Source organism: Daldinia caldariorum (genome assembly GCF_022478825.1).
Source record: "Daldinia caldariorum strain CBS 122874 unplaced genomic scaffold F4812scaffold_2, whole genome shotgun sequence".
NCBI classification, from domain to species: domain Eukaryota; kingdom Fungi; phylum Ascomycota; class Sordariomycetes; order Xylariales; family Hypoxylaceae; genus Daldinia; species Daldinia caldariorum.
In genome coordinates this window covers 1,584,832-1,611,905 of record NW_025953038.1, presented here as the reverse complement: position 1 = coordinate 1,611,905, position 27,074 = coordinate 1,584,832, and the positions used below count along the sequence as shown (strand labels likewise).

The 27,074-nt window shown below is 47.9% G+C and overlaps 8 protein-coding genes across 8 annotated transcripts; 3 read left to right on the top strand and 5 right to left on the bottom strand.

Moving 5' to 3' along the window:
• Positions 1–111: 111 nt before the first annotated feature.
• On the top strand, positions 112–4,194 carry F4812DRAFT_414159 (beta-lactamase-like protein). Its single transcript, XM_047932858.1, has 5 exons — positions 112–686; positions 756–853; positions 1,184–2,315; positions 2,373–3,027; positions 3,095–4,194. Exons 1-5 carry the CDS (start codon positions 528–530, stop codon positions 3,562–3,564), a joined length of 2,514 nt encoding a protein of 837 aa, XP_047793786.1. The 5' UTR covers positions 112–527; the 3' UTR covers positions 3,565–4,194.
• A 908-nt stretch (positions 4,195–5,102) lies between these two features.
• Positions 5,103–6,240, top strand: F4812DRAFT_455582 (uncharacterized protein; the record flags this gene model as incomplete). The annotated part of the gene is made up of 2 exons (XM_047936849.1): positions 5,103–5,376; positions 5,465–6,240. The coding sequence occupies 2 exons, from the start codon at positions 5,103–5,105 to the stop codon at positions 6,238–6,240; spliced, it is 1,050 nt and encodes a 349-aa protein (XP_047793785.1).
• Positions 6,241–8,185: 1,945 nt separating this feature from the next.
• F4812DRAFT_414148 (uncharacterized protein) lies at positions 8,186–8,661 on the bottom strand. The gene has a single exon (XM_047932857.1). The coding sequence runs from the start codon at positions 8,636–8,638 to the stop codon at positions 8,291–8,293; it is 348 nt and encodes a 115-aa protein (XP_047793784.1). The 5' UTR covers positions 8,639–8,661; the 3' UTR covers positions 8,186–8,290.
• Positions 8,662–14,987: 6,326 nt separating this feature from the next.
• Positions 14,988–16,817, bottom strand: F4812DRAFT_455580 (splicing factor, CC1-like protein; the record flags this gene model as incomplete). The annotated part of the gene is made up of 4 exons (XM_047936848.1): positions 14,988–15,246; positions 15,301–15,768; positions 15,825–16,133; positions 16,192–16,817. 4 exons carry the CDS (start codon positions 16,815–16,817, stop codon positions 14,988–14,990), a joined length of 1,662 nt encoding a protein of 553 aa, XP_047793783.1.
• A 601-nt stretch (positions 16,818–17,418) lies between these two features.
• On the bottom strand, positions 17,419–19,121 carry F4812DRAFT_414140 (inositolphosphorylceramide-B C-26 hydroxylase). Its single transcript, XM_047932856.1, has 2 exons — positions 18,120–19,121; positions 17,419–18,068 (listed from the first exon to the last, which is right to left on the bottom strand). The coding sequence occupies exons 1-2, from the start codon at positions 18,854–18,856 to the stop codon at positions 17,678–17,680; spliced, it is 1,128 nt and encodes a 375-aa protein (XP_047793782.1). The 5' UTR covers positions 18,857–19,121; the 3' UTR covers positions 17,419–17,677.
• Positions 19,122–19,840: 719 nt separating this feature from the next.
• On the bottom strand, positions 19,841–22,165 carry F4812DRAFT_455578 (Ima1 N-terminal domain-containing protein; the record flags this gene model as incomplete). Its single annotated transcript, XM_047936847.1, has 3 exons — positions 19,841–21,061; positions 21,113–21,967; positions 22,040–22,165. 3 exons carry the CDS (start codon positions 22,163–22,165, stop codon positions 19,841–19,843), a joined length of 2,202 nt encoding a protein of 733 aa, XP_047793781.1.
• Positions 22,166–23,407: 1,242 nt separating this feature from the next.
• Positions 23,408–24,946, top strand: F4812DRAFT_179720 (glycosyltransferase family 1 protein). The gene is made up of 3 exons (XM_047930023.1): positions 23,408–24,033; positions 24,105–24,844; positions 24,911–24,946. Exons 1-2 carry the CDS (start codon positions 23,584–23,586, stop codon positions 24,819–24,821), a joined length of 1,167 nt encoding a protein of 388 aa, XP_047793780.1. The 5' UTR covers positions 23,408–23,583; the 3' UTR covers positions 24,822–24,844; positions 24,911–24,946.
• A 689-nt stretch (positions 24,947–25,635) lies between these two features.
• Positions 25,636–26,969, bottom strand: F4812DRAFT_414133 (NUDIX hydrolase domain-like protein). Its single transcript, XM_047932855.1, has 2 exons — positions 26,716–26,969; positions 25,636–26,666 (listed from the first exon to the last, which is right to left on the bottom strand). The coding sequence occupies exons 1-2, from the start codon at positions 26,772–26,774 to the stop codon at positions 25,772–25,774; spliced, it is 954 nt and encodes a 317-aa protein (XP_047793779.1). The 5' UTR covers positions 26,775–26,969; the 3' UTR covers positions 25,636–25,771.
• Positions 26,970–27,074: the final 105 nt, after the last annotated feature.

Here is a 27,074-nt window from a genome sequence, read left to right as displayed (position 1 = left end):
TAGGAGCCGATGAATGAGCCTCAAAAAAGCTTGAGGTTTAGGTACATACCTAGGTAGTACACGCCTTGGAAGGAACACGCGACGCGCTAAAACTTAAATTTACGCCTGCCAAATAGGTAACAATACAGGCAGACAGGGCGCCTCTCCAATTTGTTGCAACTGCTGCATTACATTACGTAGGAGTACACTAACAATACGTACCTACCGCCATCAGAATAATTCATACCATACATCAATCCCACCTCTCTCAATACACCCTTCAATACATACCTAAACAACCAACTTTTTGTCCTCACTCCCTTCCAATTATTGGTTCAAGTCAAGTACCCAAAGTGATTTTGATCTTCCAATTAACACGAATCCGTTCTCATAATGCACTCCGTCCTGAGATGATATCCATTGTGTGCTTGTTCATTGACAAATTTAGTGCGATACTACGCTAGATCGCATTCTTTCCATTTCCATATTTCCAAACAGCACGACTCCAGCAAATCCCATAAGCCCAGATTCGAAAAGTCCCATTAGCCATGGCGTCCAAGCGCAAAGCTTCAGCAATGGCCACTACCTCTGGTGTTGATGAGGAACCAGTAGACCCCTCAGACGAGCTGATGTTTCTCTGTCTAGGTGGTGGAAATGAAGTCGGTCGATCATGTCATATCATACAATACAAAGGAAAGACAGTCATGGTCAGTCATCCGACTCTCATTTATTCCCTCTAAATCGCGACCTCGGGCTGACTAGGCGCTTTTATGTAGCTCGATGCTGGCCAACATCCTGCCTACGATGGCCTCGCCGCTCTCCCTTTCTTTGACGACTTCGACCTAAGCACGGTCGATGTTCTCCTTATTAGCCAGTAAGTTTATCCTTCTGGTCCTCGTTCTACAATAAAGCGCTGTGGATGATCAAGAGCTTCGTATCAGTTGGGGTGGAAGGTTATCTTCTTCCGCGGCCCTAAGGTAGAAGCTACTTTCTGAGTGCTTTGCATATATAGTTGAGCCTACGGATTTGTGCATCTTCGAACCATTGCTCTCATGTATTCAGCCATCAATAAAAGATATTACTACATCACCCAGCTGGTAGCTCCCTTTTGACTGCCGTGATGCTCGTTGCGATAGCTTGGGCCTTTTGCCTCTTAGCTCTAGCGTTTTATACATTGCAAGAATCATGCTAACGTGGGGTCAAGTTTTCATATAGATCATGCCGCATCTCTTCCTTATGTTCTGGCGAAGACCAATTTCAGAGGCAGGGTCTTCATGACGCATCCAACCAAGGCTATTTACAAATGGCTTATCCAAGACAGCGTCCGAGTCGGAAACACTTCGTCAAACCTTACTTCACAACCCGTATACACGGAACAGGACCATCTGAATACCTTCTCCCAGATTGAGGCAATCGATTACCACACAACTCATACTATCTCTTCCATCCGAATTACTCCTTATCCCGCTGGCCATGTACTAGGAGCTGCGATGTTTCTGATAGAGATAGCTGGGTTGAACATATTCTTCACGGGAGACTATTCTCGAGAGCAAGATAGACATTTAGTATCTGCGGAAGTCCCTAGAGGCGTTAAGATCGATGTGCTTATCACTGAATCGACTTACGGAGTATCAACTCATGTTCCAAGACTGGAAAGGGAACAGGCATTGATGAAATCGATCACCGGTATTCTGAACCGAGGTGGACGAGTGTTAATGCCTGTATTTGCTCTAGGGAGAGCTCAGGAACTTCTGTTAATCTTGGACGAGTACTGGGATAAGCATCAAGAATTCCAAAACATCCCAATCTACTACGCTAGCAACCTCGCGCGGAAGTGTATGGTCGTATATCAGACGTACATCGGTGCGATGAACGATAACATTAAGAGGTTGTTCCGAGAACGAATGGCGGAAGCTGAGGCTGCAGGGGACGGGGCGGGTAAAAACGGTCCTTGGGATTTCAAGTATATTAGATCTCTCAAAAGCCTCGACAGATTTGATGATGCTGGCAGCTGCGTCATGCTTGCCAGCCCTGGTATGCTGCAGAACGGAATTAGTAGAGAACTACTAGAGAGATGGGCCCCCAACGAGAAGAACGGTGTTATTATCACGGGTTATAGCGTTGAAGGCACCATGGCCAAGCACATCGTCCAGGAGCCAGATCAGATTCAAGCCGTCATGTCAAGAAGCGTCAATGCTGCGCGGAGGGCGCCTGGTGCAGACAGCGATAAAGTTATGATACCTCGAAGATGTAGCGTCGCCGAGTATTCTTTTGCCGCGCATGTCGACGGTCAAGAAAATAAGGAGTTTATCGAGGAAGTAGGAGCACCTGTGGTGGTGAGTAACCTTTTTTACATCAATGCATTCAATCCCCCTTTATACTAACCCCGTTAGATTTTGGTGCATGGCGAACAACACAATATGATGCGGTTGAAGTCCAAGCTATTATCGTTAAACGCGGGGAAAACGGATAAGGTCAAGGTGTTCAGCCCTAGGAATTGCGAGGAGTTGCGCATCCCATTCAAGACCGATAAGGTTGCTAAGGTAGTCGGTAAACTTGCGTCGATACCCCTCCCAAAACACTTGCCTTCGCCTAACGACCAAATCACCGAGTTGGTAGCTGGAGTCATAGTTCAGAACGACTTCAAGATGTCGCTAATGGATCCCGAAGACTTGCGTGAATACGCGGGCCTTACGACTTCTACGATCGCGTGTCGACAGCGGTTTACCTTAAGCGCAGCTGGCATCGATCTGATCAAGTGGGCTCTCGAGGGCACGTTTGGCAGCATCGAAGAACTTCCGGAGACTAAGAATCGAAAGGAGACTAGTGAAAGCGAGGAAGCAAACGGGGGTGATGATAAGGCTGATGCAGACGAAGAAGTTGCCCAGCTCGTAGCAGCCTACCTGGTGATGGGCTGCATCACGGTGCGATATCGCAGCAACGGCGAGGTAGAGTTGGAATGGGAAGGTAACATGCTAAATGACGGCATCGCCGACGCTGTTATGGCAGTTCTCTTGTCTGTCGAAAGCAGCCCTGCTGCCGTGAAGCGTAAGCAAAATGCCCTATTGTCAGCCTAACTAACGCAAACCGTTCCCCTGCTAACATTTCTGATCAGGATCGGCGAACAAACATTCCCACTCCCACGAATTGCCAGCTCGCAATCCGCACGCCAACCTAACGCCGGAGGAGCGTCTGCAGCGCATGTTCCTCTTCCTCGAGGCACAGTTCGGTGCCGACGCGCTTACCCCTGTCACAACACCCAAACTACCGCCTCTAGTTAAGGACAAGAAGCCGAAAAAATCGGAGGACGACGAGAATGGAGACCCTGGTTCGGACGCGTCCATGGAGTTGTCGGATGACGAGGATGAAGAGGAACGACTACTAGAGCTACGGCAGAAGACCGAGCTCGAACGGCTGCATAAGATTGGGATTCCCGTGCCGGGCGTCACCATCAAGGTTGACAAGATGGTGGCTACGGTGTGGCTCGAAGATCTTGAGGTGGAATGTAACTATAAGGCGTTCGCTGATCGGGTCAGAGCTGTCGTTGAGCGGGCTGTCGAGATTACGGCACCCCTTTGGGGCTGATATTATCTTCTGTCCTAAGATGAGCTAGAAGGGATAACGGAGATAAGTACATAGCTCGCCTTTTATGTATTATAGGTAAGTTTATGGATCTTGCGGCTACCGTCCTATCTAGGCAGGTTAAGCAGTGGATTTTGCGAGACAAGGGAGGATATGATGACTATGATACGGCCGTGGCGGGTCCGGGGGAGGTGAGGATGTCATGAGATAAGCGCGCGGAAAGTCTGTCTTATGACACTGCAGATGAGGCGTCTATTATGCCTACAGATCATTAATCATCCAACCCGTACTAGTGGCGGGTATGATGTTTACACACGGCCACCGTTCCACGATCGGGTTATATATATCCTTAATGAGTTAGAAAAAAAAAGGAAAAAAGAAAAAAAGAATAATGAGTCCCCTATGAGTAGATGCCTACCTTACCTATTATATAAAAGGATGCCATAAATTCAGCATGATATACATGTGTAGATTACTGTTATGCCTTATTGTGTTCGGAGGCACTTTAGGTAGCCACCCTGCGACCCTGCCACCTCCGCTGAACCATAGGCGCGGTACGGCTAAGTACCTAGCTATCTAGTTTGAGTACTTAGCCACCAAGAAAATAGAGTGATATGATTGGTCTGTTTGAGAGGTGTGCCTTGTATGCCTTGCTTGAGGCTTAAAGGGGGGCTATGTACCTTGTAAGAAATGGATATCTACAATAGTGTATCGGTGACTTGGTATGCGCTAAAGTGCAAACGTGCCTTGACATAGCCTCAATGTATCATAACTGACATGGCGATGAAGTTCCCTTAAGTGCATCACCTGAAAACGGCGTCAACCTCTTAGCATAAGAAATATATTTCCTATTATCTTATACACGCCCCTCAAACTGTGCTTAGGTCAGTGAGGCAGAAGGCAAGGCAATATAATACCAGGTGGTTTTTAAAAGTCGGTAGTTATAAATTGTATATAATTGCAAGGAACCATGTGAGTATACTCGTGTGTGAATAAGGGGGTCAGACAACAAATTCCAGTCTATCAGCAAACAAGTCGACATAACCAATCATAATTCATAATTCACAATTGAACATTGCAAATATTTACACTCATGTGCTGAACATCGAGTCAGCAACTACTACAAACAAACGCATATAAGCTAAATCTTCCACGTCACGACTTGGGACTTGGAATTTCTCGAGAAAAAAAAAAAAAGATAAAAAAGGTGATAGAACAAAGACAACTGTCATTGCTTGTCACTGCCTTTGCGCCTCTTTCTAAACTCTGACTATACCGAAACTTGGGTTTAGAAACAAACGCTAACTTGACTCCGCTTTGCTCTGTGCAAACCAACTGATACACCTGACTTGGCACCAACAGCTCCTTTAGCTATGCAAGCTATTTCTACCTGTCCTTCCCCATTTCCCATTGGATTCGTACAGCCATACTCGACACACTCCTCGTCCTTTTTGAAAACTCCCAGCTGCACTAGCCGATGCAGAAACGTCCAGTGCAGACACGAGGAATTCTATCAACAGCAACGACTGAATATCAACACCATGGGGAATCCTTTTGGAGACAGTTCCAGCGGCAGCAGCTTGAGACCCGATTCTCAAGCAAAAGACGCCCGAGGTCGCTCCCCCTCTGGTTTCTCCTTGCGAAGGTCGCTTAGCGGTCGTAGCCAGCGCAGCAGCAACGACTCCGGTGACCGTCGCGGCTTATCCTCCATCTTTAGCAATAATCTATTCTCGTCGAACTCGCGTTCTCAACGGGGACGCGGAGCAAGCCCACCTCCGCCGTATTCGCCGGCGCCCGCCGAGGCTTCTGGTCCAAGTGAGTTTCCATACTATTCCCGCATATCAAACTAGCCCCCCTTATTATTCATACCAAACCAAAACCAAAACCACTAACCCCCAACCAGTTCCCAATGCTGCCGTAGGCGAGCTACCAGATGACCAATACGCCTTCCTGCGGGAATTCAACACCATCTTCCTAATCGACGACTCCCTCTCCATGAAAGTCGACCGGCGCTGGGCCGAGACGCAAGCCGCGGTCGCGGCCATCGTGCCCATCTGCGTGGAGCGCGACGAGGACGGCGTGGACGTGTACTTCCTCAACCACAAGACGGCGGACGGGGGGGACCCGAGCCGCGGGGCGGCGGGGACGGGCTACCGGTCGCTGCGGGACGCGAAGCTGGTGACGGACCTGTTCGACGTCGTGCGCCCGAGCCAGGCGACGCCGACGGGCACGCGCCTGGACCAGATCCTGCGGGCGTACCTCACGCACTACGACGCGCGCGTGCGCGCCTCGGCCGGCGACGTCTACTGCGTGCGGCCCATCAACGTGATCGTCATCACGGACGGCCAGCCGACGGACGAGCCGGGCGAGATCATCGCGGCGGCGGCGCGGCGGCTCGACCGCATGGGCGCGCCGCCGCACCAGGTCGGCGTGCAGTTCTTCCAGGTCGGCCGGGACCCGGGGGCCACGCGGGCGCTGCGCGACCTCGACGACGAGCTGTGCCGCCGCGAGAGCATCCGGGACATGGTGGACACGGCCACGTTTAACGCGACGGGGCCGGCGGGCCGCGATGCTCCCTCGCTCACGGCGGACGGCATCCTGAAGGTCGTGCTGGGCGCCGTCAAGAGGAAGCTTGACCGGAAGGTTTTGGTTCGGGTCGATGGGCCGCCGGGGAAGTGAATGAATGAATGGGGGCTTGGGTTTCCTGTGGCTTACATAGGAGGTGCATTATATTACATTACGTTACCTACCTGGGACATATGGATTAGCTGGTGAAGCTGGTGACCTTTCTTGTTTTGTGGAGCTAACGACAAGGAGCATGGGGGAAAGGGGGGGGGGGGGGGTTATTGTGCCTGTCTTACCCTTATTATCATTATATCTTCTCTCTCGCACCGTTTAGTGATACCCCTTTTTTAGAGGAGTTACATATCATAGAGGGGTTTTCCTTACCTATGTATCATAGGGGGGAAAAGGGGTATCAGGGGCTTAGAAAAAAAGGACTACTCAACGAAGCTCCTTATTGTATTCTTAGAATTATCATACTGAAGTCTTTCACGAGGTATCAGGAGTCAAATAGGGAAATGTTCTTGTCCAATCTGAATGATATCTTAATAAATAATGTCTAATCACCATCTTCTAACTCCGCCTACTTCCACTGGTTTATAGGTAGGTAGTTTTCTGTAGTTGTTCATCTGCCGTACTGTGCCATCGGAGGCAGATGGAACACTTGTGGTAGACATCCTATTCTATTTAGATCCTGAAAGAGATGCCAAGTTACAAATTCCTGATGCAGGAGTAACTAACAAACATCACCTCGGGCACTTACCTTGTAAACAAGCACATCTACTTTGAACAAGAGGATCAATTATCAAATCAGAAATCAACGAGTCAAACGAAATAGATCGTATGGAAACGCATTAAATTCCGCAAGGCTAAGCCTGCCCTCAGACTATGAAACGGCAAAATCTAGAGACCAACTTAAGCAGTACCAACTATGAACTATCGCCAGAGCATGATTTGGGGATCTATCCGATCCATATCCCTAATGCCTTATCCATCCACCGCCCTAGCTGTCCAACCGTCCGATATCTGCTAAGATCGTCCTAGGAGATGCCGAAACCCTTGCGGGTATCGTGAAAACTTCGTAAGGAAAAAAAAGAAAGAAAAGGGCAATCTGTGACTAGAGCAAAGTTGTCCTGTTACAAGGCTGTGGCAACATCGCAACCGTCCTCGTAAGAAGACTGGGTTAGTTGTCGAATTGGCGTTGTGCTTCTCTGTAGACGCCAAATCGTACGATTGGAAACGTAACGTATTAGTTGTTGGATGTGCCGCGCCGTACCATCAGAGCAAGCGTAAGTAAGAAAAAGCAAGCTGCGAAGGGAAATGTCTTGCCGGTCAAGACTATGGCCACTCCTTTTCTCTCCTTCCCGCAATTTTTGTGCCTCCAAACCCCAGAGCTGAACCAAAGACCATACTCAGGGTAAACCGCATGGATTTTTTTTCTCTCTCTTCACCGGTATGCAAATCCGCCTTGCACCCGTGTGGTAATGACACACATCGGTGTCAGCGGCTATTGCCTACTCGCCAACCATGTTTTCCCCACCAAAACTCGCCGTTCCTCGAATATTGCCGTTGTCAGCCGTGGGCTGTAGAGGCCGAGAACTTGGCCATCTAGAAAGCCCTGGGCTGCAAAGAGAAAAAGGACAATCGTCTGTCGTATTGGGGGCCTCCGGCTGTAAACTTTCTTCCCCTGGAAGATTGCCCATATGACCTAGAAACATTCCTTCAGGTCTCGATTATCCACTGCGGGTGGAAATTCTGGTTTGCTCTAAGTACCTAGTGTCAGCATCAATAATGTTCAAATTAACTGGGAAGAAGATACTCACCTCTGTCCTCCAGAATTAAATCATTACGTTTTTTTCGTCCCCTTCCTATCTTCCGTAAAGCTCACTCCCCGGAGATTGTAGTTCTCGTGAAAAAGAAAAGGAAAAAGAAAATAAAAGGAAAAGCACACCAGATCGAAAAACGGGCACCACATAAGAAAAGCCTATGGTCCCGCTTAAAAAAAGTAACGATGGCGAAGACTCGTCACAGGCCAATGAGTATTAAACGCATGTCCAGAACCCACGCGTAAAAAGATGTCGAAAAGAATAGGGGCATGCATCGTGGGCGCCGCGGCCTCAAGACTGCTTTGAATAGCCCATACTTCGGTAAGGAGTTACCCAACGATTTATTTCATCACCAGGACCTGCGCCTTCTTGATGCCGTGGTACTCGAGCTCGGTCTCGTCCCTCTCGTCGCGCACCGACAGCACGGGGGAGACCACGAACGACACCCTGGTTTGCGACATCTGGAGCTCGGAGGGGGAGAGGCCCAGTGCGCCGCCGTTGACGGGCTCCATGGTGCCCTCGGCGAACTTGCACGCGCAGTCGGGGAAGGTGTAGTGCAGCGTCATCCCCGACATCCACACCTTGGCGCTCACCTCCCACGTCGCCGACACCATGACCCGCAGCGGCTTGATCGCGTCCTTGTCCGCCACCGAGACCGACCGCAGCGGCTGCATGATGATCGCCATCATGTGCGCGTGCCGCTCGATGCTCTCGCGCTTGAACAGCTCGATGTTGCTGTCCTTGAGCGCGTGCGCCACGATCCGCGCGTGCTCGTCGATCACGCGCTGGCGGTCGCGCGCGTTCGTTCGCCCGCTCGAGCGGTGGAAGGTCGTGATTTTCTCCTGCAGGGCAGTGAGGTGCCCGTCTAGGTTGCGGTCGATGCCGAGGAAGATATCTGGGGAGATGACTTTCTTGAACAGGTAATCCAGCGCGACGCGCATGATGATGTACGGCCGGTAAGACGGGACGCCGAGGAGGTACAGCATGTGGTTTCGTGCTTGAGCACGGTTCTGGTAGACCAGGCTAAGGAGGTAGTTCCAAGTGGTCGGCTCTCTCTTCTCCAGCATCATATCGGCCACTTTGAATTGTTCGCCCTGCTTCGAATGGCATCGGACGATGTATCCTTTCGTCAGCCCGAATATGTGGTCGATTCCGTCTTGTATGTCGGCCATTGTCCATTGATCTTTATGGCGGGGGAACGCGCCGCCGGGGACCTTGTCCACAGTGCTCGAAGCGTGGACAAGTTGCTTCTGAGAAGCGGCTTTGGTGGACTCGCGTCTTGAGCCATCGACACTGATCAGGGCGGGCCAGTTGGAAGGACCACCAACGGGAGAGCCTTTGCGGCTAGCGGCAGAGGGTGCAGACGGAACAGTGAGGAAACTGCGAGGTCGCTTCACTTGGTGCTGGGGATCCCACGACGGTGCCGTAGGATTCGGCTTGAAACCTAACGATCCTGTAGTACTGCTGTCATTCGTCGTCTGTGGTCCATGTTTTTTGATCAGCATCTTATGCAACTCTGCATAAGTTTCATCATCTAAGCCGTTCTTGATTTCGTCCTTTTGAGTGGACGAAGGCGCGGCCTCCGCTGGCTGAGGCGAGCCTTGTTCAGACTTTCCTTTGGCGGCTTTGACAAGCTGGTCATTTCGAGATTGTAGATCTTTGATCTGGTTTTTGCAATTCTGAAGGGGGGGAGGCAATTAGCTATCTGTCTACTCTAGATGGATATTTTAGGTTTTATCGTAGAGAAACTTACCTGAAGTGCATTTACCTGCTTCTCTTCGAGAGCTGACCACTTGTCGATCATCATAGAATAATGATCCTGGACCGTCTTGAGCTTGGTCTGGTAATTGCTATTTTCGGCTTCCAGCTTGTCGGCGCGAGCCTTAAGAAACTTTAGCTCTTGGGAGAGAGAATCCTCTTTGCTAAGGGCTTGTCCTAACTCCCTCTGTAGTTTCTCTATTTTTCCCGAAGCCGCATTTTTTTCACGGATCATTCGTCCGTAGTTGTCGTTGTGCTTTCTGTACTCACTGACAGTCTGGTCTCGTTCCATGCGTAGCCGATGAACCGTCGAATTGACGAGCTGTCCAATCTCGTTCATCATCTCCCTATGTCTGTTGGACCTATCCGCTTGCATTCCAGGGATGCGGCTGGTCCATGTAATGCAAGCAGAAATACGATGGGCGATGAGCCGGCACATGTGGATAGAGTCCTATAACTTGTAGTTAGCGTGGAGAACTAAATAGTTGAGTGCGACATTCAAGTTTCCGAAGACTTACATCTTCTCCGACGACTCTCGCATCGCCTGATGGAAACGCGGGATTGCTAGTGAAAGCGCTGGAAGTGTTGCTCGAGAATGAATCTCGGTAGCGAGTCACTGACTGAGCACCCGCGGCCTGCGGCTGCGTGCCAGGGGCCGGGAACGTAGCAACTCCCCCATAACGGTAGCTCGTAGGGGGCACCGACTGTGGAATTGAAGGCTGCGGGCCAGTATTTGCAGCGAAAGAGTTTGAGTCACTGAGCAACTTTGACTCCTCTTCGCTTACGCTTGCTGGGCTTTTGAGTTGTTCTTCACTAGATGGGTTAGAGACTGCGGACGGCTTAAAGCTGACCGACACACCGCCACCGGGCTTCTTGCTGTATGACGAGTCAGTGGACATTGTAGCTAGAATGTAAAAGTAATTTGACGAATAGTAAAGATAGAATGACCCAAGATAACCCGTCCCAAGTATCTAATCCCAAATGGTCAATGGTTGGCCAAGTCCCAAGCTATCAGGTTTAGATGATGGTGTGGTAAAGTATACCATAAGCTAAGGGCAAAGAAAGTGTTTGGGGTATTGGATTGTTGTTTAGGATTGAGTATTGGGAAAAGGGTAAGGGTAAGGTAAGGGGTAAATAATAATAACGGGGAGTAATGAGAAGAATGGTCCGAAGGATGGTGGGAGGGAACCTGCTTATATAGAAAATGGTAGAGATGACGGAGGGAAGGTACAGATATGCGATTGCATATACGGACAGGAGACTGGAAGGTTTGGAAGGTTCGGAAGTTGGAAGGAAGGTGGTAAGGCGTTTCCAGAATAGAAATGGGGCAGGAGCATGAGAGTAACGGAGGTAAGAACGGGTAAGGAGGCCAAATGCAGTTTCCCCAGGCAGAGATTTCAAAGGGAGAATTGAGTGATTGGGGCTGAGGAACTGGAATGATACAACATCATTTGGATGTGCTTGGGGAAGGTATGAACGACCCTACTTCCATAACCGAACTGATTGCAACTAATAGCGCAATTGGTTATCGTTGGTACCGGAAGATAAGGTTGATAAAAGATGTCCAAAGGTTTCCTGGCCTTCTTCTACCCCTTTTTTTGTTTGTAGAAATGTACCTAGGTACCCATCACTTTCCAGGCCAATTGTGAAGTGAAGCTTCCAAAGATATGCTCAAGTAGGCCTGATAAGAGATAGGTTGTCGTGATGTTGGTCGTTGCCGGGTAAGTTCTCTGGTTGCCAGGCATGTGCTAGCCGTATAGATGTAAAGAGACCTATCCTGGCAGTCTATCCAGATTGGCCGACGCAAGTTCCAACTGTGACCTAAGCTGTGGAAAAGGAGGTACCTTTCGCACTAATCGAACTGCGGGAATCATGGAATATCCCGAATTGTAACACCGTATAGGACATCTTGAGGCCAGCATCCGCTCTCAATGGAACCAGGTAGAACGATAGTGGGTGCATAAAAGCAGAAAAAGAAATTTATATCACTTACTTCTCGTACGAAGCATCTGGAGGCGACTCCAGGAGGTAGGGTCCGCCCGAAGGGTTCAAATGCTCTGACAACCCCATGATTTTTGACTGGCCTAATAAAAATGTTAGCTCTAGCCCTAGTAGATATCTTTAATGATGAACATTGTAGCTAGCATATATATCCCGGATGGTAGTCATGTACCTAAGGTAAACAAGTACAGTATTCAGAACAAGGATAGAGCTTTACGTACCTGTTGGGCCGGACTAGGAATAGGTAAGGTCAACAGCTTATACTAACCACGGGAGTTAGCAGTAGTCTAGGATAAATAGACACTTGCGGGTCAGGCAAATGAATGCTATATTGGTCAAAGTGTGGTAAATTCAGGTTTGAAGCTGCTAAACGTTCTGCCCACAATAGGGTGGAAATGAGAGGCGTACGCACCTAATAAGAATAACTATTGAAGCCTATTATATTTCCAATGTGATTAGTACCACGCTCGGGTTAGGGTAGCGAGGAAAAATTAAATGAGAGTGTGTGGACTGCATAGGAAGCATCCGAGAGGGCTTGTATGACTTACCTATTGAGTAGTAGCAAGATAGGCAGAAAGAGACTTAGGTCTGCCTAACATTCGAAATAGGATTTGATATCAAATAGGAAACAACCATGCGTATAGAGTAATGCCTGTAAATGAGATGCAATAGGTCTACTACTAGACGTGTTGTGTGTAGAGGTAGGCAGGTTAGGTCAGGTATCTTAGGTACTTATTCGAAGGGTATGAAAATAATGCGGAATGCCTCCAGAAAACTTAAATTTGGGAAAGCACCAAAGCAGCAGCCCATATAGTGAATAGGTGCTTGTTGTAGAAATTCAATAGAATGTGAGTGAATGGAGGATGCCTGAGAGAAGTTATGTATTTGGAGGCATGGGTGTCTGGTTGTGAAGGAGAGGAAGGCCTTGCCCTAAAATTGCTTTAAAAACGAAGACGATGCTTAGACGTGCTATAAGTCGTATGAAGACGGCCGTGATGTAAATAGTATCCTTAATTATGATACGGGAGTGAGTGAGATTCGAAACTCAACTTCAGGAACTCTCAGGAGAGTCGAACGGCGTGACAGCAGCTCTAAGAACTATCCCCTGTGTTGAAGGTTAAGATTAATGTAAAGGCATTAGCTTAGCGATGAGCTCGAAAAAGGGTCATATGTCTTCGTCTTCCAGTAGACGCCGGCTTCCCATTAGTTGTGAGTGACAGATATATACTAAACGACGTACTCGGCTACAAAGCTCAGATATACTCTAAAGAGCTAAGTGCCAGGTCTTTACGTCCTTGTAATAGGCTTATAGTACGAAAACCTCACTGGTCAACAAGGGGGAGTGCTGATGTGCGAACACTTGTTTAGCAAATTTTCTTGACATCATCGGCAGGGTTTGTTGGAGGGCTAATGAGGATGCCAGTATCGTCCGGAAGCCTGGGAGGTGGCAGGCTGAATTTACGATATAATCCTAGTGAGACCGGAGAAACGAACTTGGGCTATTAGTGTATAGAAGCTAGCACCCTACGCAAGTGACAATGACATGAGGTTATATCTATTTCGCCAGTCTCACTCGATGCACAGTCTCAATCACAATGGTAAGTCGTATGAAACAACCAGACTTACCGTAAGCTTTGTATTACCTATGTAACTTTGATATTGACGGGATCGAGGCCATTCAGAATTGTGAATCTGCAGAGATGGTGGAAATCCCTGTATAGGAGGTACCTACTGTTCAAGATCATAGAACTTCAAGACTCATTATCCTTTCAGCATTTGCCAGATATTCACAGTGAGACAAAAGCCCCTTAAATAAGCAGTGGACTAGCTAGGTCAGTTAAGTTTAGATGATCCCTAGATGTTTTATTTATTGCATTCTATTTCTACAGCCTCAATAACAGGTAAGTAATTGCAGAATGGATCGAGGTAGATCAAGGTAGATCAAGTATGCCCGTATGAAAATAATGTAGAAGCATAATGATCTATCTTAAGAGCCTCTTCATACGTACATGTTGCTGTTCGATGCCAACAAAATGTTTTACCACTTGAACGGCTCTACCCCTATTCTGAAGTGACGATGTTGAATATTCTACGGATAGCACTTACCACCAGACTCTATTTGGTAAATTCCCATCTCGTCCCTCCAAAATGGTATTCCGTGTTTGTTAACGGATGGTACTGCTAGCGGGAGTACTTCGCCATATAGTACGTTAACCTCGCTCATACATCGTGATTTGATCAGTCGTCAGGAGAAATCACGTAAAATCAAAGTACTATAATCTACGTTCGGGGGGGTTAGTACCTCAGGTAGCGTTCATAGTTAACAGTTTGAATGTGTCGGATATGAAAGAGGCTATTGTCGCAAATCGACGTGATCGTTTCAAGCGCCTATCTAATCTTCCGGCTGTATTTGTATTGGATTGGAATAGATAATCTACCCGAGTTGTCGTGTAGCACTAGCTATTCCCTGTTAAAAAAGTCTGTATCACAAGTAACTGGCTGCTTGGAGTGTAAACATCCCGACTCGAACGTGACGGTATAGAGCAAATGTCCAAGTATATAGGTGCCTACCTGGGTCATACCTACACGAAGAATAGACGCGACACATTGTTACATGTTATCAAGAAAACTGTAATGTGTTAGCCGCTAATGTCTTCTATGACATGAATTGGGGAGTCGACCTGGATGGAAGACTAAAACGCATTCAGCGGCGCTGAAAATGCCACGAGGAATCTACAGGTGGCGTCAGAGCTGACATGATCACAATCTTCCGGGAGTTTTCATACCAATATCACCGAAACAATAGATAATTATCATAATCTAAAATCATATGCTTTAGTACTACCAACGCCTAATTACCTAGCTTGGTCCTATGGCATGCAGGCCGACGAACGTTCCCCGGCTCGGCGATAATGATCGGAAATGATGTTCGGTTTGACACGGACGTCAGCAGACAAAAACTGACGTATGAGGATGCAAGTTCCTCTGGAAAAGGGGGGCTTCTATTGTAAAATCAGCGCGAAAAGTAAGGATTTTGTAGCATGACTGGGAGAGTATGTCGTTTGATCTCGGAGAAATATGCTGCGTAGAATGTCGTTTACCAATTTGACAGGCGAATGGAGTGAATGAGATCTTGGGGGCCGGCATCCGTGTGAAAAAAATGGTAGCGAGTACGGTATCTAATTTTAATTAGAACGGTTTATCTTATAATATGGTTATGGATGTAACTTACGGGAAAAAGTTCCTAGAACGGGAAAGGCCCGACCAACAATTAGCATATCAAATAGCCTTGGTACGAGAGAACAAACTGCTGTAGACGGCGTCCACAACAGGCGCGGCGCTGATCATACGTCCGCCAAAATAACGCCCGTTCAGCCCCTTAATAGCGTTCTCGCCTCCCTGGACCTTGTCGAATTTAAGGAAAATGTCGCCGGGAGAATTCGGATCGACGGAAATATGGACTACATGACCATATTTCTGTTCGGCTTCCTGTCGAACGTCATCCTCCAGTTCCTTAATCCAGTCTTCACCTTCTTCTCTGTAGCTACTAGTCAGCATATGTATGAAACGGTCTTGAATAGAGAGAGCGTACTCAGCTGGATCAAACATGTTGTGAAGGACAACACAGCGACTCGCCATGTTGACATTCACCGGGAGAGGCTTAGTCTCCGTCTTGGGCTTGAGAATCTGTCTCTCATTATGGCTTCCGTTGGAAGCTTCATCGGTTCGGGCGAGCTTTCTCATTAGGGCATCGCGACTATAGTTGTTAAAATTGACTCCCGCAACATCAGTGTCATCCAGGGCGCTGGCCCCGGTAGCCTTGTCGTTGTCACGACCTCCCGCTCGGTCGAACCCAGAGGCTTGAGGTCCCCGCCCACCAGCACCGGAGAAAGCGGACCCCTGATATGGTTGGTTTTGACCCTGGAACCTCTGTAGGATATTGGCAGTTGATTCAGGGGTAAACTTATCGTTACCAAGACCAACACGAATTGGACGACCGGCAAGGTCGAATCCATTCATCTTCTCAAGCGCTTCACGAGCCTGGTCAGCCTCACGGAACCTAGGAGGCTCGAGTTAGTAACATGCACTGTTTGAAGTAATTATGGTAGAACATACTGTACAAAGCCATAGCCGCGGCTCCGACCGGTGTCATCTTTTTGAAGCTGGACGAATTCGAGCTCGCCGAAGGGTTCAAAGACGTTTTGTAAATCTTGTTCAGTAATACTAAAGTGGATATTGCCTACGTAAAGTCGATGGAAGGGGATCGAGTTGGCGTGAGAGCCAGAGCCTTCGGTGTTACGGACTTGGCGATTCTTCTCAGCCTCAGTAAGCTGGACAATAACCGGGATACCTAGGAGTTGGTGACCTGTGAGCTGAAGAGCAGCAGTTACGGATTCCTCGTTTTTAAATTCAACGTAGCCGACTCTAAAATGATTGTCAGTACTGTAATTTCAGATATAAACATGTGGATATCAGAACTGACCCTTTAGACCTGCCGCTAATGCGATCCTTGACAATTTGAGCCTCAGTAACTGGGCCAACTTTCTCAAAAAACTCCTTTAACTCCTTGGTACGAAGACGGGCAGCTAGCTGCTGGACGAATACGGTACGGCGATCGCGCTCGTCCTCGGTTAGTTGGGGGGTAGGATCACGCTTTGGTGTACGACCTCCTCTAGGTCTATCTTCATCCCTGCCTCGATGGTAGCTGCGGTCATCACGGTCGCGATGGTCGTCTCTTGGACGGTAGTGCCGACGAGGAGATCGCGAGCGAGAGCGGTCCCTGCCGCGTCCGCCGCTGCGGTAGTAATCTCCATCGCCTCCTCTGTGACGACGTGAGTGTCGACGGTCATCATCACGACTCCGACTTCTTCGCCTACTCTTATGGCTACCTGCATCACTGCGAGGTGTTGCTTCCCTATCATCACCCCGATCACGTCGTCCACGGTCGGTGCTACGATCGCGTCTTCGGCCAGCGCTGCGGTCGCGGTCTCTACGTTCGCTTCTATCAGATTTTACGCGGTCATCAGAGTCTTTAGGTCCGGCCTCCTTGGTATCATTCTTATTGCTAGCCGTGGCATCAAGCAAAGCCTCGACATCAAGGGTCGCCATCTTGAAGAAAACCTTTTGATAGGGTTAGAACGAGGCTAGAGTCTTAGGAGTCGGCAACTTCCTCTGGTACGATCCTCTGGTATGATTAGGATTGTTGATAGAGTAATAAAAAAATTTTGTAGGCAAGATAAAAGTTGAATAACTAAGTATGATGCAGTACTGTAAGAATATAATAACGAAATTACCTACTTACGACTTGCCGACGGTAGGTATGGTATGGATTGTATGGGTCCTAGGTGGACATCAGCTAAGTTTGCCAGTTTGGGACGTGAAAGACAAGAGGGGTGGCAGAAGAAGATGCCTGCAGAAAAAGCTGGACATGTCGGTGGTTCCGAGTAAAAATACCAGAACGGTGCCAAGGTACCTGTACCTAGGTACAGACTACCGTACAGTCCTACTTGAACTAAAATCTGTGTCCGTGCACCCGATTACTTAATGTGACGGCCTAGGTAGGTACCTATGATTCAGGGGCTTCCATGCCTATATAGAATATAGGTATGGTTTAATGTAATATATCGGATATATTGTATACTCGGTAGTTGGAAGTGCATGTCCAGGTCATAAAGGCCAACATTCAATGTTGTCACTGACACCACTAACGCACTATAACACGTCTTCTAAACAAGCCACAGACAAATCATCAAGACAAACTCAAATCATTAATTATTAGGTACGAATCGAGTGGGGACTAAAGCTGAACATTTCTCGTGTCATACTAGGTACCAAACGCCAAATTTGCCGACCTCATGCCTATATATCTCACCACCCCAAGTTCCGTTTTTTTCACATCATGTCCATTCAATACATATCGCCATGCCCATGTATCTAGAATGGGCCTTGTACGAAACAGCGGTCAGGATCTAGGATGTCTTAACCACGGTGACCAGCTCGGTACCGAACACCCGATCCCAGAATCGGCTGGTTACGCCGAAGCCCAGCTCGTAATCGAGGAAGTGATGGGCAAGGTGGTATTTCTTGAGGTCTTTGTACCAAAGGGGCAGATTTTGGTGGTGTAGGAAGTAGTGAGTCAGGTCGTAGCAAATGTATCCAAAGATACCACCGCAGTATACAGCTGTGGCAAGATGCCAATTCCAGAAGAATACCGCGTGTGCAAGTTTCCAGAAGGGCGTTGCAAGCACCACAAAGAGGGTAGGAGGCATCACTAGACGGTACTTGTCCATGGGAAGGTAGTGATGTACGCCATGAAGCAAAAAGTGCAGTGTGATTCCAACTCTGTTATCCGGTAGGTGACTAGAAAATTGGTTAGCAACAGCATTATGATAAATGGATGATAGAACATACTCATCAAGATGGAAAAGACATCTATGCATGATGTACTCTATCAGAGTCCACAAGAGCACACCACCGCCGAAGCTGGCAGCCAGCCCAGATACGCTGTCGAATCCTTGAGATGCTAAGTGAACACCGTAGGAAACCGCAGGAAGCCAGATCAAAGGAACAACCCACCAAGGGGTCAGACTGAGAGGCTCGAGGAAGTTTCCAAACAGAGGCGCGGAGGCGCCGCCTTTGTAGTGTCTTGGCCTATGAACTTGATCAAGGTAGAATTTCTTGCTAAAACCACCACGCCAAACTTGCATCAACAGAGGCTTGTTCAAGTCGAGGAACTTATGCTCCTTGTAGTCATTGTCTATGTCTGTTTCCTTGTTCAGGTCTTCTTCGCAGGACATGCCCGTTCGTGGGTGAACGTAGTTGTTGACCTTGCCATTGATTTGGGAATCGGCAACCTGCTTCTGTACATCTCCGTTTGGCGCGAGCCTATCCGTCACCAAAAAGGCGGTCTGATACTCTTCTAGGATTTCATATGCGGAATCTGAGTGCTTATGAGAAATTTCGTCTTTGAGAATCGCGGTAATATCTTTTCCGGCGTATTCAAGGATTAGGTCGGGACCACCGGGGTGGGATTCGACAAAGTCAGTCACATCGTAGACGTTGGTTCCAATTGTAACATAGCAAGATTTATTGCTGTTGTGCGACTCAACCTCAGCTTGAGTGAGGGTCGGGAGTGTTCGACCAGGCATTTTGCGGAGAAGTTTTTAACTGGTAATAAATAAATCTAAGGAGTGACGGATATTAAAGAATGAAGGAACCCGTAACTAAAAGAGACAAGTAAATCCCTACGTAGAAGGAAGACTTGTAAAGGGACGAAGAGAAGAACGAGATTATTCGAAAAAGAAAAGAGTTAAGAACAATTTAGGGGACTCGGATATAATAATATAAAGCATTAAAGATCTACAAAAATTTAGGGGGTCCAATCGCTTTTTTTGTTTTTTTTATTTTTTTTTTAGCTTTCGAATTTAGCGTCCAGAGGAAATGAGCTACGTCTGACCTAACCTGACCGAGTATTCCGCGGTCACTCTTGCAGTAAGTTGACAGCCTGACGGTGGCGTTATCGCCTATCACTTATCGTATGATATACCCTATTGTATAGTACGTTCCAGTGCCGTGGGATTTGCTATTTTCAGCTAGACTTTGAGTTTATTTTCCAATTCAAAACCCGATGTAATTTAAGTTACGGAATGGATGTAATTTTTTTTGTCCTATTGTGGAAAGTTGATGACAGTTCCTTGCTAGGACCTCACGTACCCTTACCCAAAATATTGGAACTGATTGGAGAGATATCTTAGGTACCTAGGTATGCATTTAAGACTCAGCAAGCCAAATCTTATTGATCAATTTAGGTACGTACATTGGTACTTCTCCTTGCTCCCACCGTGCCACCGAGACTCCGAATACTAATGCTCGGGTATCTTTCCACCCAAAGGTCCTACATCAGGTACCTCATGTGTGCTCTCCGCTCAATCCGAGAAAACTCCCCCATTTATATCCTATGCAATATATGTTACCTGGTATTCCACCTTTATTCTTGGTAATACATGTGCTAATGAACGCTATGCCATGCTGTATCATAATGCCATTGATCCAGACCACCCAACCGCCCAACCTATACCATGCAGTTTCGTTTTCGTATGGTACAATTCCTAGTCCCAAGCTCGACATGATGTTTATAAGAAAATATGCACAAGGTGATGAACGATCGCGGTTATAATATGAGCACTACCGTATATGCTCCAGGGATATTTAGTCCCAATTCCTGACCAAAGACTCCAAGCAAGAATGAGTGAAGATATAACCTGTGCCAGCCCCAAATTCGCCCACGATACAGCAAATAGTGGTGGCTGTTTTCCTTCCCGAAGCTGGAAATCGACCTGTAGATCAGCAGCCAGTCGAATCGAAATGATCAAACAGGCTATAATAGAAGTTAAAGCGAGGCTCATACCATAAGGTTCGTCCGTTTTCAAAGCCGAAACCCACGCGTAAAGGGCGCCCACAAGCACCAATAGCTCTGCGAAACGCGTCACACGGTGATTTTGTCGATCTGTTGTATTCTGAGCGCCCTGGCGAACACCGAAAACAGAGGCTGTACCCGCACGCCTAGGATTCCGATACCTCTGCTCATCTGGATCTGGACTAATGCTGAAAGAACTTGCAAACATCCTAGAGAGGTTATCTCGTGGATCATCTTTATCTTCCGGCGCAAAGAATTTTGGCTCAGCAAATTTAATATCTGATAAGCTGCCGTGACCCGAACCAATGTTTAGGGGTCCCCTAGCTGCACTTTGGAAGAAGTTCTCTTTTACCTCCTTCGGGCTTTCTCTAATAATCGGGCGCATAGGAGGATTGCGTAACTTCTGTGCGGGAGTAGTAGGAGCCGGGGGCACCTTGTACCAGATTGGGCCGGACTTTGCCTCGATGGGAGTATCGCTGAAGCGTGGGTTAGTGTTCTTCACCTTATACGGGTTGTACGAGCTGAACGCTCGGTGCTGTGAAGCGGATGGCGTCCAATCCATTTCTTCCTCGTAATGAACTCTCTGGGGTTCTGGTTTTCTAGTAATAACTGGGTCAGATAGACGCATAGAACTAAAAGACGAGTTGGGAAATAAGTTTTGCTGCGGTCTACGGAACGAGCTGTCGAAGGAACCGCCGAAGGAGCCGCCGAAGGGCTCATTATACGCGGTCGATTGATGAGCATCCGGACTTTGAGGAGAATGCGGCGCAGGCCCAACCTGTGATTGGGACATCTCGTCGAGTATACTTCCAAGATCATTTTGATTATTTGGCAGTTCTGGCACGACGGGTGGCCTTTGCGAGCTATTCACCTTCTGGCGAGGTCGAAAGAGAGGCGTTGTATCTGTATGAATAGACTTCCGCGACGCGTGATAAATCTATACATTATATTAGTGCAAGTCCATACGTTAGATTTCATCTGCGCTCACAAAGGTCATCAATAACGCTATGGCGAGCTGCGCGCCCAGTTGGGCCGGCACCTGTAATCTCTCCGAGGAACTATATTGGGCCATCGAGAGGCCGGCATATCGTACCAACAAGATAAGAAACTGGTACGTATACCAATGCTTAAATCCAAGATAATGCGCCGTGAAGCCCCGTATCGTCTGTTTGAAGCGCGGATTCCACGGCAGTGAACATAACGCAAGACTAATCGCCCACCGCATGAGCTGGTCTGGGCCAGGTAATAGATTGTTGACGTATTGATGTACACCTTTCAGAATCGTAGCCACCCGCGATTCTGTTCCGCTTAGAACGTACTGTCCTATGACGAGTGACCAAAGCATAGCAATATGCCATAGAAACTGTAATGCAAAGCCGAGCTTCCACGCCCATCTGCCTGCCCAGTCAACTGCGTCTAAAACACCTCGCTTCTTCACTTCTTGTCGGCTCGACCGCGTGCGATCCATCATTCGGCGCAGGTGGTCGGTTTGCGCCGTATAGCTTGCTTCGTGAAGCTTCTTCTCTACTTTGGGTTCGCAAAGGGCACACATCTGAGGGTACCTTTTTTCAAGGTCCCTTCGAAGGGCCCAATATCTCTTCTCTCTGGCAGCATATTCGGCGCTATTGTGGTCTTCCGGCCACTCAAATTGCGCAAGCGAGCTCGTGAGCATATGCTGGTTCCTTAAACACGTATTACAGAAGATGGAATCTTCAGAACTTATGCCATTTGGAGATAGTGATCGCGTTGGTGACCGGGGTACTGATGAGCGAGGAATCGCGAACTGAACTTGGGGGCGCTCGATGGATGATGACGTCGTAGGGGGGTCGGTAATACTTCCATACTACTATCTGGTTAGCACTGCGCGAGGAATATCAGGTATCTCATCCCGACATCAAGAATATGCTGTGCTCACTTCGTCTAACCAATTTGTCGCATCGCAGTATAAGCAGAGAAATGACTTCTGGCCTTCGAAGCGCAGTTTAGACTTTTTGCCACAATAGAAGCAACTCAGGAATTTCCTCGACCGTAAGGTCGCCATGTTTACCGAAACCACAATTAGTATCTGCACAAGGGAAAATGAATAATGAAAGGCAGACGTGTTGTTTTGGTTGTTTTGGTTGTGGATACTAAAAGGGTCGATGCGATGATTATGAGGAAGCCGAGGTGATGCATTGATCTTTTTTTTGGTCCTTTTTCGCGTTATAATGAATAATTGTCTGCCTGAGCGTGTTTTTGCCTAAGGGTTGCGACGCGATAAGGCGTTACCCCTGTTCCCAATAAAATTTCGATAACGGCAACTACCGTAGTAACGCGTTACTAGCAATGGTTTGCGTTGCGAGTGACGTAGTACGGAATACCAAAATAGATCTTATCTACACCTTGTGCCGATCCACAATTGGTGCTAATGTAAGGTACCCTGTACATCTTTCGAACACCTGTTCTACGAAATGAACTTGTACGGGAGACAACTTCAAGATCGCTCTAGCATTAAGAAGGAAGAAGATCGATTTCTGAGAACTACGATAGATATTCCAAGAAGGGAATAGCAACTGGTCAGCTTCTCTTTTCTAGCGAACTACAGTAGCTGTAGTGGCTTAGTAGGTAGGTAGGTACTTACATACATAGCTACCTAAGGTAGTGATTTCCTTGTCACATTCCGCCGGAGGAAGTTGCGATCCTGCAGCCGGGCGGCGGGCGGTATCCCAGCTGCCACGTGCATGGCTGTTTCTACAATTACTGCCTCCGATAGCTCACGCCGTTCCTAACAAAGGACCCTTAAAATAGGTAGCCACCAAAAAACAAATACGACCTTATTAACCTCTCTTTAAGCCGCCGGCAACACAGGCGTAAATTCTATTAAATCTATTAAATCTATTCTATTTTTCGCGGCGATCTCATTCCCGGAGACGCAAAAGACTATTATATCTCCGGGATAATATTGCATCGCCGCATAAACAAGCTTTGTCTGACGGATCACGTAAGTTCAGAAAGCCATGAATCAATATCAACACCCCAGAATCGTCTGTCCTTCATATCATATTTCTTTATTAAATACTTTCACTAACAAGCCGTCTTAGGATTTTTAAAAACCAACATCGACTCATCGTCTGTTTAAGTAAACTTATTACAAAATCATCAAAACAGGAGTGCAAAATCTCACGATAAGATCCTAACGGGCTCTTCTCGGCATAAAAGTCTTATATTATATTATCCTCAAGGCTCTTAGTAGGTATTTACTCTGTTCTCGGGAGGTTAAGTTAAGCCCGGCAGATACATTATTAACCCAACGTCATTACTACTCCGGTAGAAGTCCGTATAGTGCTCCATCCAAGACTTGCGTCATTGGACGTGCTTGTAGCTACAGCTACAACCATCAAAGAACGCGTCGTTGTCGTTGAGAACCCTTCCTGGATTCCTTCTCATCGTGAGCATTGCCAGCAGCAGCAGCAGCACGGTATGGCATCCGAGGCAACAGGCAACCCTCCTGGTGTGGGAGGTGTTTCCTCCACAAACACTCCCACCAACCCTACTAATTCTCTATTTAATAACAACCACAAAAATTTAAATCCTCTACACACTCCTTCCCCAACAGTCGAAGAACCTCCTCTACCCACATTTGATGGTACTGCCAGCCCATCAAACACCAAAACATCTTCTTCATTAAATAAAGAGCACTGGCAGTGCATCGTCAACATGGAGGCTCTCCATAGCGACGTATTGGCCGCACCGGTCCGCGGTGCCTTCGACTTTATCCGCTCCATCGTGCGAATTCTTGCGCATGTCCTCTCTTACGGTTTCACCCGCGCTTACTGCGGAGCTTTCGCCGTCCTCTCCATGGTTTCTCTCAAGGTTGTCATGGTGTTTCTTCTCGTATCAATCGTGACCTTGGTCTTCTTCGTCATCCCGGTAAATACCAACCCCAACTGTTAATTTTTTATTTTTATTTTTTTCCTTTCAACTTGCTAACGTAGAAACAGCGCCGCCACCGCACCATCGTCTCCCATCGCAAGCTCCCCAAGAAACTCTGGCCGCGCAAGGAGTCCAACGAGACGCCGTTCTACGTCATCCTCGTCTGCGGCTCCGGCGGCCACACCGCCGAGATGATCAAGATGGTTCAGCGCAGCATCAAATCGGAGGGCCCCAACTCGCACCGCCGCTGGGCCATCGGATACGGCGACGAGGTGAGCTACAAGAAGGTTATGGACTTTGAGCGCTACCTCCACGCCCGCTTCAACGCGTACAACCTGCACGCCGGCACGTGCGACATCGGCTTCTTCCGCCGCAGCCGCGCCGTGCACCAGAGCTGGTGGACGACCGTTTTCAGCGTGGTCGACTCTGTTAGCGACGCCTACGACATCATCCTGGACCGCCCCCTCAACAACCCGGCCATCCCCGAGGGTACGTTGCCCGGCGTGGTCGTGACCGACGGCCCCGGCACCGGCTTCGTGTTCATGCTGTGCGCCTACCTCATGAAACTCCTCGCCATCGTCCCCGTCGACTCCGTGAAGTGCGTCTTCGTCGAGAGCTGGGCTCGGGTTAACTCCCTGAGCTTCTCTGGCAAGTTGGTCGAGTTCTTGCAGTTGTCCGATGTGTTTATTGTGCAGCATCCACCGCTCCGCGAACGTTACCCCCGCCAGACCTACGTCAGCAACATGGTCGTGATGCCGACTATTCCTAGTGTCCCCTTGGAGTAGTTGGAGCCTTGCAGCTTTATACGGTATGTCACCTCGTCGCTTCGGTATATTGGTAACTATTCCCCTTGCTAACTAGTCCAATTACCCAGTTGCACGTCGATAATTGAAAATCACATCAAGCCTGGGTTTTTCTGGTTGCTGCAGCATGGTTGAATACATTTCTTTTATTCAAACCAAACTGTGTTATGGTAGTTTGAAGTATCTACGGAGATGAAAGGATGGATTGCATTTCGTTGCATTGAGCAGGGAAGAAATTTGAAAAGGAGGGAAGATCAAGTTAATGTCAATCGAGGTCCGATACCACTGTATGCAAGCTTCAGATAGGAGAAGGGCACGATCCATGATGGCATTTTCATGCCAATTTAGGAGTGCCAATAATTACGAATGAACGTATTAGGACTCGCAATTCGATTTCTGGTAGTTTCCTCGTATATCGCGTGTTTAACAGACCGTAGTGGTTTTAGCCATTTCCCTCAAGTTCTCACCCTATCCAACTAGGATATCTAACATATACGTCAGGATTCTAGACAACACGACTAGAAAAAAGGACACTTTTGAGATGGATATCCGTGGACTTCCATAGTCATCTATCGTAGCGGTTCGACGAAGCTATTTTACGGTGTTTAGTTACATTTACGCGGGTATTTGCCTCTCTGAGTTTATGAATAGCTTTCCATATTGACGTACGTTATATCTGTGATGAAGACCTCTGAAGTGTGACGAGTCGACTTGGCACTTACATATAAGTGGTAATAGCTACTTGCATGTAGTAGTAGCCGCCAATCATGATGGGATAATCTTCTAATATCAATCTGGCGTCTAGCCAGAGATCTTCATTAAATCAGGTAGCTATCCTAGCGTTAATAATAATGACCTATTTCTAACTCTATACCGTACTCCCTATCCTTCTAGTCTGCGATCATAACATAATACCTCATTTCACTCTGGGATCAAGGCATCCTGAAAGGAAGTCTACGATGCAACCGCATACTCAACTCGATGAAGTCCTTCTCATTATCCGCCGTAATAATCCCATGTCTAATAAAGAAATCAATAAGCACGGCCGCCGAATCAGGCTTGAACTCCCTGTTTAGCAGATGCTTCTGCACTTCCTCAACAGTCATGCAGTAGAACGTATCAACCTCGTCGTCATTCGGTTTGGGGACGACATCGCTCGGAAGCTCCAGATCGTGCACGTACAAGACGTCCGGGATGATAAGACCCTTTTCTCCGGGGAAGTCCGGCCCGGTGGCGGTGATATACGTCAGGACGCCGACGGAGCGCACGCGCGAGCGCACCAGCGCTTCGGGCAGAGAGGCCTCCTCGTCGGCTTCGTGGATCACGGTGTCTATAGGACGGGAGCCGGCTTTGACGCCGCCTGCTACGGTTATGTCTAACATCCCGGGACTCGTGTATAAGTGAGCCGCGCGACGGGCGATCCAGAGCTTCAACGTCCCGTCTGCTGTCTTGGTATACGCCGTGGTACATGCGCCTCGACTGATAATTCCAAACAGCGCGGAGGCGAAGCGCTCCATGTGAACGGGGTACTTCGCGCTCACAATGGCAAACGGTTCGCTATGCTTACCATCTAAAATATGGAAGAGGTTCCGCTCAACGCAGATATTGATTAGTTCTGAGAAAGCAGTGTTCACTGCGCCAGCTCTGTCTTCACCCCCGGAAGAGTCCAGCACTGTGACGGTCCGTGGCGCATTGTGATTGACATGAAATTGAGAAGTCCATGGTATCTTTTGGACGATCTCTGGAAGTAGATACCCGTGCGGTTGATCGTCGTTGGGGAGCAACAACAGGTAGTATGTGTCCGAGGGTACGATATCATATGGGAAACTTCTATATCATCAGATATAGTACGATTTACTATTGCTGTGTTACTCACTTGTCACAGGATTGGAGTAGTGAGAGGTATGTCCTCCCGTTTGCCTCATTAGAAGTCATTGCTCCTTATATTTCTGGTTTGGTTTTATCTTGGCTCGTGGGATGTATGATTTATGGTCAAATCCTTGTTAATAATGTATATTAATTCACTGGACTCCTTAAGGTAGGGAGGGTTCCTATTAGATTAGGAGTTACCTCAAGTAATTATTTTGTTACAAAAAGTGACTTACAATAGAGTAATGGTGTAACGTAAATTATGTATCAGAGAATAACCCTGCAGGTACGGTACCGCCCGAGGTTGATGGAGCTGGAGTACCTAAGCGAACGTCTTTGCGCCTAGGTAGCCGACCTAAGCGGTAT

Bases quoted from the DNA above. Each gene is read 5' to 3' on its own strand.
- F4812DRAFT_414159 (XM_047932858.1), top strand. From the start codon at position 528: ATGGCGTCCAAGCGCAAAGCTTCAGCAATGGCCACTACCTCTGGTGTT. The intron at 854-1,183 runs GTAAGTTTATCC...CGTGGGGTCAAG, and splicing joins GATGTTCTCCTTATTAGCCA to TTTTCATATAGATCATGCCG. The intron at 2,316-2,372 runs GTGAGTAACCTT...TAACCCCGTTAG, and splicing joins AAGTAGGAGCACCTGTGGTG to ATTTTGGTGCATGGCGAACA.
- F4812DRAFT_414148 (XM_047932857.1), bottom strand. From the start codon at position 8,638: ATGATGGCGATCATCATGCAGCCGCTGCGGTCGGTCTCGGTGGCGGAC.
- F4812DRAFT_414140 (XM_047932856.1), bottom strand. From the start codon at position 18,856: ATGCCTGGTCGAACACTCCCGACCCTCACTCAAGCTGAGGTTGAGTCG. The intron at 18,069-18,119 runs GTATGTTCTATC...CCAATTTTCTAG, and splicing joins TGTCTTTTCCATCTTGATGA to TCACCTACCGGATAACAGAG.
- F4812DRAFT_179720 (XM_047930023.1), top strand. From the start codon at position 23,584: ATGGCATCCGAGGCAACAGGCAACCCTCCTGGTGTGGGAGGTGTTTCC. The intron at 24,034-24,104 runs GTAAATACCAAC...ACGTAGAAACAG, and splicing joins TGGTCTTCTTCGTCATCCCG to CGCCGCCACCGCACCATCGT.
- F4812DRAFT_414133 (XM_047932855.1), bottom strand. From the start codon at position 26,774: ATGACTTCTAATGAGGCAAACGGGAGGACATACCTCTCACTACTCCAA. The intron at 26,667-26,715 runs GTGAGTAACACA...ATGATATAGAAG, and splicing joins CTACTCCAATCCTGTGACAA to TTTCCCATATGATATCGTAC.